At 39.8% G+C, this 11,210-nt stretch overlaps 1 protein-coding gene and 1 long non-coding RNA gene across 2 annotated transcripts in view; one reads left to right on the forward strand and one right to left on the reverse strand.

The window, feature by feature from the left end:
* ZFC3H1 (zinc finger C3H1-type containing) overlaps positions 1-256 on the reverse strand; it is a 45,325-nt gene extending 45,069 nt beyond the window's left edge. Inside the window, exon 1 of the mRNA XM_035901677.1 lies at positions 144-256. Within this exon, the coding sequence (XP_035757570.1) occupies positions 144-256 (113 nt within the window). The remainder of the gene's footprint in view (positions 1-143) is intronic.
* A 436-nt stretch (positions 257-692) lies between these two features.
* On the forward strand, positions 693-10,898 carry LOC118453055. The gene is made up of 3 exons (XR_004842942.1): positions 693-750; positions 4,958-5,104; positions 10,323-10,898. It is a non-coding gene; the product is annotated as an uncharacterized LOC118453055 (long non-coding RNA).
* Positions 10,899-11,210: the final 312 nt, after the last annotated feature.

Raw genomic sequence — 11,210 nt, forward strand, 5'->3', positions numbered from 1 at the left:
GCGGGCCCCTGGGTGGCGGGCTGGGCTCCTCTCTACCACAAGCACGTTAATGGCAGCTTCCCTTAGCACCGTCCGGGGCAGCGCCAGCCACGGTGCTTCTGGGGCACAGCCCCTCCTGGGCGCGTTTGTGGGTTCCTCCGAGCCACAGACTCTCCTGTGGTGGGGCCTGTGTCCTGCCACCCCCAAAAGGGTGCACAGGCTCTAAAGAAGGAAAGGCAGTGGGTGTCCTGGCAGTGCTCAGCACCCTGGTAGGCATCGTTAGCCCACCAGCTCCTTCCCAGTAGCTAAACTGCTGTTAATATTTTCAGGAGGGAGGTTTCTGGGGAGCTGTCCTGACCTGTAATTGCATAGAAGTTCAGATTGTCTTTAATGGCTTCTGTGATAGGAGTGAAAAGTAAGCATCAGAGAGAGTGAAGCAATTACATAACCTGTTAAATCATTTGTGTTAATTCCACTAATTTGAGTATTATGGTACTACCTTACCTATTATGCGGACTCAGCCTCCTACCAGGGTGTTGTCAGGCAAGCAGCGATGGCTTGCTTGGGTAGATGGAGAAACCTTATTTTAAATAAAGCCTTCCTAAGTTGAATTGGCGTCTCCTGGAAAACTCACAAATTTTGACTTCTAAAAACTAGCACAGTCCCTGAGAATTTCTTTGCAATGATCGTGTATGCTAAATGTCTTTACATGTCTTGCCATGGTTCTAAAACTTGGAGAAAGACTGCTGCCTTTCTGTGCTTTTCCTAAGGGTGAATTATGAAGGGTTTTTTTTTCAGTGAAGAATGTGCTACAAAAGCACAAGTACCAAAAATAAAATTCAGTATCATGTTACTATTTATTTTTGTTCTTTGCCTTTCTCTCTAGGTTTTCTTTAGATACAACAAGAATAGGAGAGTGGATAATGCATATGCTTTGTAAAGTCCAAAATGTCATGCCAAACAAACTTATGTTTCTTTGCTCAAAACACTTTGCATCCTCTTGTTTTGACCTAACTGGACAAAATTCATGACTTAGAATAGATACCTTTCCAATGACTTGATTTCATACAAAACTCAGGGTGGAGTAATGGAATGCATATATCATCTCCTAAATTTCTCTTAATTTTTTTCAATTTAAAACAAAGTGGATTTATTGTGGTTTAACCTGGCAGGCTCTTTGCTCTCTCCCCCCAGTGGGATGGGGAAGAGAATTGGGAAAAAATAAAGTAAGATTTGTGGGGCGAGATAAAGACAGTTTTATAGGACAGAAAAGGAAGGGGAAAAAACAATAATAATAGACAAAATGAGCAATGCACAATTGCTCAGCAGCCCCCTGGCCAACTTTCCCCTAGTTTATTTAACGAGCATGACGTCATATGGTATGGAATACCCCTTTGGCGGTTTGGGTCAGCTGTCCTGGCTGTGCCCCCTCTCAACTTCTTGTGCACCTCCAGCCTCCTCAGTCTGTAGAGCGTAAGAAGCTGAAAAGTCCTTGACTAGGGTAAGCACTGCTTAGCAAAAACTAAAACATCAGGGTGTTATCAACATTCTTCTGGTACTAAATCCAAAACACAGCACTATACCAGCTGCTAGGAAGAAAATTAAGTCTACCCCAGCTGAAACCAGGACGTGATTCTATTAAGATGTCTACAAGGAAGAATGAAGCAAGTTAAAAGTTAGCATTTTCTTTTTTTTTTTTTTTACAGGTATCCATCATACTACAGTAGTGTGTTATTTGTGTCAGTTCTTATATTCAAACAGATGTTGCCTCTAGAAATCATGCTTCATCGGTGGCTTATACTATTTTACGTATCCCACAGTCCTAAAAACATCCACAGAGGGCTAGCAGATATGACACAGGACCTACTGAAAACTTTCTGAAGTGGCAGCTGGAGGTCGGGCAGGTTTCTTAAACAGCGCTAGGAGCCTACCTCCACGTCCGAAATCTGATCTGTTGTAGTTAACAAAGAAGTTTCAGTATCACTATACCTAAGCTGCAGAAATTGCCCTCCCAGGAGGCATTTGCTTACTTGGGCATCTCAGAGCTTTGCATATCATCTGGTTCCGGTTTCCGTTGTAAAATTGCCTTTATTTCTTAAGTGTTTTCACACGCCAGTAGGAAATTATTATCAGCACCTTTCAGAGTGGGAAGAAAAATGTTAATAGAACTGTAAGGACTGGCAAAGCAGCAACAGCTCTATGGGAAATTAACCTGATGTGTCTATTCCCACTCTGTTGTTACTGTATGTTTGCCTAAATTTCATCCAACAAGTGTGCTCAATTTATTCAACAATGCTACATGACCTGTATGATAAATTTCTAGCTGAGATACTTAACCATCTGAAAAAGGAGATCCTGAGAATCTTCCAGTGTTTTTTGCGTGTCCTGTGGTATCATATGTCCCTTCTTTTATTTCAGTCATCTGATACTGCCTGCTTTTTTCTTTTGTCTAGGGTTATCAGGCAAGTAACTTTATGTCTAAATTTCCAGGAAGAAGTGGGTTCATCAGCTGTATTCATCACTGTTAACAAACAGGGAAATTCATAGTGTTACGTTGTCTTCTGTAAAGGGAATAAAAAGTCATGCGTAAAAAGGATGTGTTGATCTGCTGATTTTGGTATCTACCTATTTGAATGAGAGGCCATAAACATTTGAAAACTGCGAGACCTGCCATTCAAAGAGAAAACGTTGAGAAACTTCCTTGCTTATGGCATGGGTAATAGATGAAAAATTTTTTGGTGAGGTTTCACTGGAATTTGTAAATTTAAAACAAAATCCAAAGTAAAGAGATTTTATCTTCGCTGCATTTTACTTCATTTCTCTTTGAAAGAGATCTGATATTGCTGCTAGAGCACAAATTTTTGTGTTAAATACTGAATATGTTTTCAGTAAAATACAGATGGAATAATTTGAAATATAGGAAAGCGTATGTCTTAATACTGGAGCACAGAATTTGATTTATTCTTTATCATGTTCCCTGAATATTATCTGTACCTCTAGACATGGGCAAAAAAGCACTGGAGAAATAGCATGTTTGTGAAGATGCAATTGTATTGCTGAAATTTGCGTACATAGGCAGCTAAGACTCACTGAATTGAAAGATTTCTTCAAAATCCCTTTCTGCAACTCAGCTCACGCTGTTGGTAACAAGTTCTGTATTGAAAGGTAAATAGCAAAGCTCATGGGATGGTTACACAGCTTTAATACAACTAAGGCTCATTTGCATATTTTACAAATGTGAACTACAACCATTAGTGCAGCTATCCAAATCCTAGCCATATTATTTCTGTTAAAATATTTAAATATCCCCAATGTAAAAAATTACTGTATTCTCATTTTCTTATGATATGTGTCTCATGCTCTTTATCCAGAGCTGAAAACCAGCGCTGGAGTTAGTGATCTCAGTGTTATTTTTGCTTTAAGTGACCACATTTCTGGTCCAGCAAACATTAAAAGGATCACATTTTCAAAGTTTGAGGCAGAAAATTAGTAACATGTTTACCACATAAAGTACATGAAATTACTACAAGTAAAGCGGAATCCTGTGGAGACAGTAAGATCGAATAAAAGAATGAAGAATCACATTCAAACAGAAGGCAGAGCTGCACAATGATAGATCGAAATACTTGTCTCACCAGAGGCTTAAAATCAAATAGTATTTCACCAAGCGATGTACCTGAGCAAATTATATTAAATGCCTTAAGGAATCTTCCCTTGGATGAGTTAAAAATACAAGAGAAAAGTATGAGATATTTGTATGAGATATGAGATTAAAATGAGATACTTTGCAGAAGAAAATTTAGAAAGGCTTTTCAAATCAAAAAGTACCTGTAATCTTTACTTTGGTATTTATGTCAATGCTGTGCTAATGCTATGTTAATGCTAAAATATGAATCAGTCACATTGATATGCTCTCAGACATTCACTCAGTGATGAGAAAAATCTCCTTTTTATGACTGTTTAATTATTCAATACCTCTCAGTTGCTACGAAGACATCTTTAAAATCTGGAAGATGTTAAAATGTGATTTTGGTTTTTCACCTCAGGTAATAACAGTGTCTGATGGAAGAGCTGGTTCTGTGAGTTCAGTCTTTCTCAAAGTGCATACAAGAAGCTTTTTTCTTTTGGAAGAGGCTTTATTTTTAGGAACATAAAATAATCGCTGCAGATAGCTTCAGATGGAACACAAGTAGCAGTTAACTTCCTCCTGTTAGATGTTGGTAAAAAGAATGGCAGTTTCCCCTAGGGAACCTCAGCGCCCTTTCCTTTGTCCCCTGAGATTTACAATCGAGGATCCTGTGTTGGTACTTGAGGCTCTACACAAGCCTCTCTGCAAGGACTCACAGAAATGAATGGCATTTTGAGAAGAAAGCAAGCAAGGTCAGAACCTGAACCATAGACCCCATGCCCTCTTCGAGGCAAAGACGACTGTTGGCTTTTTCTGTCGAGTTTGTATTGTACTTGTACATCTACTCCCAGGTTAGCCCCAAAGACTGCGCTGAGCGTGTAAGGCTTTTTTTTGCCCTTTGATGGGACGATTGGCCTTCCTTAATTCTTCAGATTGTGTACATGGTTGATCAAAATAAAGAACTAGAAAGACCTTGTAGGGTTTTCCTTTCATTTCCCATTCTACCATATGCATTTATTTTTACTAATTAAAAATATCTTTGAGTTTAATTCCTCTACAGGTAAAAGATTGAGAGAGTTATTATTTATAGTATGTGGACGCTACAGCCAATTTCATGTTAGAGACATTTAACAGGTCAAATATCTAGTCATTTTTTACCCTTTAACAGGTGTGCAAGTACATATGTGGATGATTAAGTGCAACAATTTCCACTATTTTAGTATTTTCATGTTTTTCCTAAATGGTTTTTAAATACTTTGAATATTCCTTAAAACAGAAAATCTGAATCTAAGGGCTCTAATTAGCATGATTTAAAATAATATAAACAATTGTACCTTTTCTATTTGACAGGTAAATACTGCCGTGGGTTGGATTGCACACAGAATGTTGGAAGAAGAAAGAAGTGAAAAAAATAAACCTCTCATTAACTTCACCCGAGACATTTTTTTTCCGATGAGATGGGTGAAATTGTACTATAGCATTTTTATCTACATCAAGGTACAGTATCTTTCTTTTTGTTACAAACACTTTAGAAACATATAGAAGCAATGCCCTACTATGTCCTGCAGCTTTTCTCCATTCTTAAAACTCCTCAATATAACCATTTTTAAAGTAGTATTGTCTACAGCCTATACTCAGAGCAAAGGATAATGAAATTGGTCTCGGACACAAGTCGTAAGTTAGTTGTTGCAACAATAAAAGAGCCTTTAATAAACATCTTTTTGGCTGGAGGAAATGAAGCGTTACAAGAGGGTGCTTGTTTATTTGCATTGGTCACAAGTGAAGATTTGAGCTGTTGGAGACACAGGGTAGGAGTAGTAACTCTTCCTTTTTGACCATGAAAGAAAGTTTTCTTCATCTTAACCTGCCCTTGGGAACTGTGAGTATTTCTGGATGACTGAGACTGCATTTTGTTCACTAGGAAATAAATTACTTATTTCATTTTACATGAATTCTCCATACTACTTAAATAGTAATTTTTCAAGTACAAATACTGCAGAATCTATTACTATTTTGACAAAATGCTTTTCAAGTAAACCAGTTTCACTAGTGTTGCACCAGTTCCACTGGTGTTGCACTGCATTGGGTTACATGGCAAGGTTTTGGTAGCAGGGGGGCTGCAGGGGTGGCTTCTGTGAGAAGATACCAGAAGCTGTCCCCATATCAGACCGAGCCAGTTCCAGCCAGCTCCAAGACAGATGCACCACTGGCCAAAGATGAGCGATGTTGGTAGCACCCCTGTGATAACGTATTCAAGAAAGTGTTACAATTATTGGGTTGTTTTGCATTGGATGCATCCTTTTAAATGTGTTCACTCAAATCACAAATGGTTTCAGAATTGTCTAGGATAGAGATAAAACATTATTTTCCAATTAAGGTGGATATTTTGCCCTTATGAGCCAGCACAATCAAGTGTTAACCTGTTTTGAAGGGGGACTGTATGGATAGTGGTAATTTCAGTCATTATGTGGTAAGAAGAATCTGCAGTGTTATTACCAATTTGCTTTAAATAATAGCTGATAATTTTTTTAATGGTTCTCGCCACCTCATACATGGGAAGCATAACAGTCCCAAATTTTTCATGCTCTGAGATAGCTTGCCTTTTCTGAGAATATTCAGAGGGGAGAGAAGACAGATGTTGAACAGCTGGGGTTATATACCCAATATAACATAATTCAAACCAATCCCATTGGAGCCACAGGTATGCTACTATACCACGAATGAAATAGGCTCCCAAGTAAGTATGTATAGAAGATGATGTCAACTCACAGTTTTGTGAATTATCAAATAAATGTCTAGTATCATTCTGACAATTAATAGTTTTGGTACAATTACTTTGTCCCATGTAGCATGTTGCATTTGCTTTCAGGTAACAAGTGTTGCCAGGATCAACTAATCCCAGGTGATGGGTAGGAGTTGGAGCTTCACACACACCCATACTGGATCAATTTGGATCAGTTCCCATTTATTGTCAGTGGGGACAATCTTGGACAAGAAATTTCTGCCCTCTGGGGATTCCAGACTGGTCTTTCTAAAGATGAATTACATGCCCTAGGAAGCATTGTGACACCTTCACTAGAGTGATAAGGGATATGGCAACACACCCAACATTTTGAAACATCTGTGTCTTTAGCATAATGGTAGGCCAACTGAAGAAAGATGTTTTAATAGTTTATGTGATGATATAAAGACTTTCAACTCTTGGAGGACAGAGCATCTTTGTGGGTTCTATTCTGTGGATCTTGAGTTGTCTGTCTGACTGTCTGTCACCTCAGTGTAGACACAAGTCTCCACGTTCCCAAGAATGGCACATTCAGAGGCACATTCTGGAAGGGATGCTTTTACCTGGGAGTGAATAGTCCTCACACATTTCATTGCAGCCTTGCAGTAATTCAGCACAACATCATCAGTCATCTGTAGCCTGGATCAATGAATGCAGTGGCTTATGTGGGGTATGCAGTAACCTTACAGGTTTACGCATTACAATTTCATATGGGGATAGTGCATGTTTTTTTATTCACAGTGCTCTTGATGTGTGTTAGGGCCAATGGTAAAGTGTTTGGCCATTTATGGCCAGTTTCTTCACACGTTTTGGCCAGGCTAGCTAGTTTTAAAACAGAATTTTTCCTTTCAACAGCTTTACAGCTGTTAGATTCCTAGGGCTTTTACCAACCACATGGGCAACTGTGAAATGAGTCCCCTGGTCACTGTGTAGTACAAGGGATATATTCCAAAACAAAGCATTCTCTTGGTGACAGTAGTAGCATCTGCATGTCTACATGAGTAGACCTCTACCCGCCCTGAGAACGTGATTATGATTACAAGAGTGTATTTGTAGTTACAGCGTTCTGGCATCTGTATAAAATCCATTTGTAGATTTACAAAGGAACCCCATGGGTTTGGGTGTGCTGCAGCTTTGGGTTTGACCCTTTGTCTGATGTTATGGGCCAAACAAACAGGACAAGTGCTGCAGTATCATTGTGCTGTTACAGAGTAATTTGGAGCAAACCAATCTGCTGCAATCACACACCCCCCCCCCCATGTGCCAGTGCAAGCCACCAGGTGGGTCACACCAGCAAGGTAAGGGAGGAGAACCTGAGGTGCAATGAGGTGGCCATCCAGGGAGCACCGCAAGGAATCGAGGTGTAACTGGCAGCCCTGGCACAGCCAGGCAGCGTATTTGTCCTGCAGAACTGGGTACTGTAAAATAGAGTTCTGAAAGAGAACTAGGTGGTGATTGCTCTGTGGAAAGGCTGATGAGAGCATGTTCAGGAGCGTGCCGGCCAGAAAGGCCCACTGTCCTTGCTGATTGATCAGTTAAGGCATTTTCTTGTGTGATATTTAGCATTTTACTATTGCTAAAAGAGGGTAATAGCAATGCTAGCAGAAGAGCTTCAACATAGCAGTCGTTCTGAGTAGGAATGCCAGACAGTGTTAAGCTGAGTTGTGTTTCAGTTGTGCACAACCTGAAAGGCATATGGGGAATTGGTATAAACAGTGGCTGGTTGCCCTTGTGCACGTACAGAGGCAGGACTCAGGACAACAAGTTCTGCAATTTGTGCTGAAAAGATGGTTGGCAATGAATAAGCTTCTGGAGCATTGGTAGAAATACAAACACTGCACCCTGCAGCTGGATGCCCCATGGAGCCATAGGGCCAGGACCCAACTACAAAAAGGATGATGTCTGGCTTCTGTAGGGGAACATCTCTGAGGTCATGGAGGGGTACCAGGAGTTGTTCTGTGACAGAAAGATAGTCGTCGTGGTCTCCATCAGCAGGGGCACGACATAATGCTGCAGGGCAGAACAGCAAGAGAAATGTTGGCTGCTGACAGGAGTTGTTTTCACTGGAAAGTATGTCTGTGTGAGTTGGAAATGTGCTGGGGTTTCCCTTTTAAAAGGTGGGCTGCAACAGGGTGGGGAACAGCAACAGCTAGGGGATGACCCAGGACCAGAGAACCCATGGGGTTTTTTTGGTTAAAAAAAACAGCACCAGTGACTTTCTGGGATTTCTTTTGTTTGGGATTTGTTTTGTTTTTTCCATTGGATGTCTTTTCATACCAGCTGAAAAAGACATCCCATTAGACCTGGATCACCACATGGCCTGAGTATTTATACTATTAAACATATCAACAAGGGAGCCAGACTTTCAAAAATTAATGCCTTATAAAAGTTACATTAAAAGAAAAGGTACACATCTTCCTTCTCAGCTGGTAGCTGTGAAAAGTGTTGGGATTGCAGTCCTGGAGATTTAAACTGATATATAAAGAGGTGTGAGATGACCATCAGTGCCAGGACAATTTTTTCAGCTTTTCTTGAGCACTTTACTGTTACTCTTCACCCTAATCTGAACTATCAATATGTAGGAAAATTCAAGAATTTGAAGTGTTCTGTCTGGCTCCAAACATCTCTTCTTTACACTATCTTCAGGAAAGCTCAGGAATCTTAACTCATCAAGAGAACAGAAGTGGAAGGGGATGATATTCACAAAAGCTCAAATGTAAAGCACAGAAGGCTAACATTTGACTTTGTGCTGCTAAGTAAGCGGGCTTGGGTCGAGTCCCTGGCCTCAAAGCCAACCTGTGCTTAGGACTAGCCCACTCTCTAGGGACCTCCTGGAAACAGCTAGTTGGAGCAGTCCAAATACAGCTGGAGAGTAAGTTTACAATTAAGCAGGGTCGATTACAGAGAGGTCAGTGCTTCAGCTGCAGCCAGGTCCTGTTTATTTATTTAGCAGCATAAATTTATTGCCAAGGTCTTCTCTTAGTTAACAGAGAAAGAAAAATTTCTCTACCAGTTGTTTCAGTTCACCTGATGCCAATTGACTTCAGAGGGGGGACACATAGCAGAAATCTTGTGTTAATTAATAGGAGGAGAGTGGCTTCCATAGGCTGAACTTAACTTTTATATATACAACACAAGTGTCCTAAGACAATGAATCCATGAACATCAGACCCTTAACCATCTTTGCAGAAGTGTTAGTACCTTAATCCAGCCAGCGGCTACCAGTGGCCTGATTGCCATATAGACAACTTTTCATTACTACTTACCTTTCAGATCTGAGAATTTTCTAGTGAAACTGTAAGATCAGTTTTCAGAAAAAAAAACCTTAGAAGCTCTATTGTGTGGAAGTACTGACTCATCCAGACTTCTCAAGTTCCTCATTTGCAAGAGAGAAATCTAAAGCCTTTGATGAAAGTTTGAATTTTTAGGCAAAAATAGGGGATTTTTATGCAAGTACTTTACTCACAGAGACATTAAACATCTAAGATGAATTCCAGATAGTTGAACAGACTTACAAGTGGGAGGCTCAAAGAATTAACACAAAAGCAGGCTGGGTGAAGGCTCAAGACAGAAGAATGCAAAATGTTATCAGAAAAATCATCATCCATTCTACTAAAATAATCATGGATGTTAAAAATACTCACTTTTTATTTAAGTCTTCAGATTTCTCCTAAGAAGATTTTGTTTCAATCTAAGTCATTCTCCCTTCTGCATTCGTATTACCCAATGTCATCAAGAAAAAATATGAACGGTAGCAAGACTTGGCAGCCGTGAGATAACCTCCTGTTGTTACGGTGATGTCCTAGATTTGCCAAAACTGAAATACCTCAGATTTATGTGAAAAAGCAGAGCACCAAGTTTTGTTATGACCATGCTAAGGAATAAATACAGATTCCTTTCACAGATTAAGAATGCATCTTTTTTTTTTCACAGCTAGTCAAAAATAGTGTCTTTTCTGAGATTAAAACAGTGGTGCCCTAGAGTGTTATGTACCGCGATAGGGCATTCTGGAACTTCAATACCAATTTATGACACTGGGTGGATCTCTGAAGTCAGGAGAACAAGAAAAGAAATCACTGTCTTGGCATGAGAAGAGTGGATTGGGCTCCACCCTGTTTGTTAGTGTCTTGATTTCTCCATTTTCCATCTGCTTCATGACAGGATGATTTGCTGTGGCATCACTGTACTGTTTGTCACTGAAAGAATAGGAATTAATTATCATTGCAAAGCAGCAGAAAAGGCAGTTAAATCTTCCTTCTGACGAGAAACTTCAGTTGCTGGAAATGTTGGGAATCTGCAGTTCTTCGCCATAGGACTTAAACTCATCTTGCTTTTGAAATACTTTTTGTGCGCCAATTCTACTGAATCTGGACTGAACAGAAGTCTTGAAAGGTAAGGGATATTTCTGCTTAACTTTTGAGCGTGCGTTGTTATAGCCACCTCTTTTAGGTAAAACTTTCCTCCCTTACTCTCTAGTTCTGGTTTTCCAGGATGTCATCACATTTCTTACATAATTATCCAGTTTCTGAAGCGAAAAAGTCTACAAGTCCTTAGCAGTGTTTGAAGTTAGGTGTGCAGGTCTTTGTCCTGGGCGAACCAGAACTAAAATTCGGTATTGCCAATATCAAAAGTATTGTATTTCCATGAGTAAAGTACTTAATGATACAAAAATTGTTCTTTATTAAAAAGCAAATCTCCTGAAATCCAGTTTGTTGGCCACAGAGAACTTGCTGCTTTCTTCTATCTGCAAAATGTGGCTAAATCTGTAGTGTGCTTAATGAGTGTGTTATCCTCTAATATATACCTCTCCAAGGAAATAGC

Source organism: Egretta garzetta, unplaced genomic scaffold (assembly GCF_000687185.1).
Source record: "Egretta garzetta isolate BGI_Z169 unplaced genomic scaffold, ASM68718v1 scaffold68, whole genome shotgun sequence".
In the NCBI taxonomy this organism is placed as follows: Eukaryota; Metazoa; Chordata; class Aves; order Pelecaniformes; family Ardeidae; genus Egretta; species Egretta garzetta.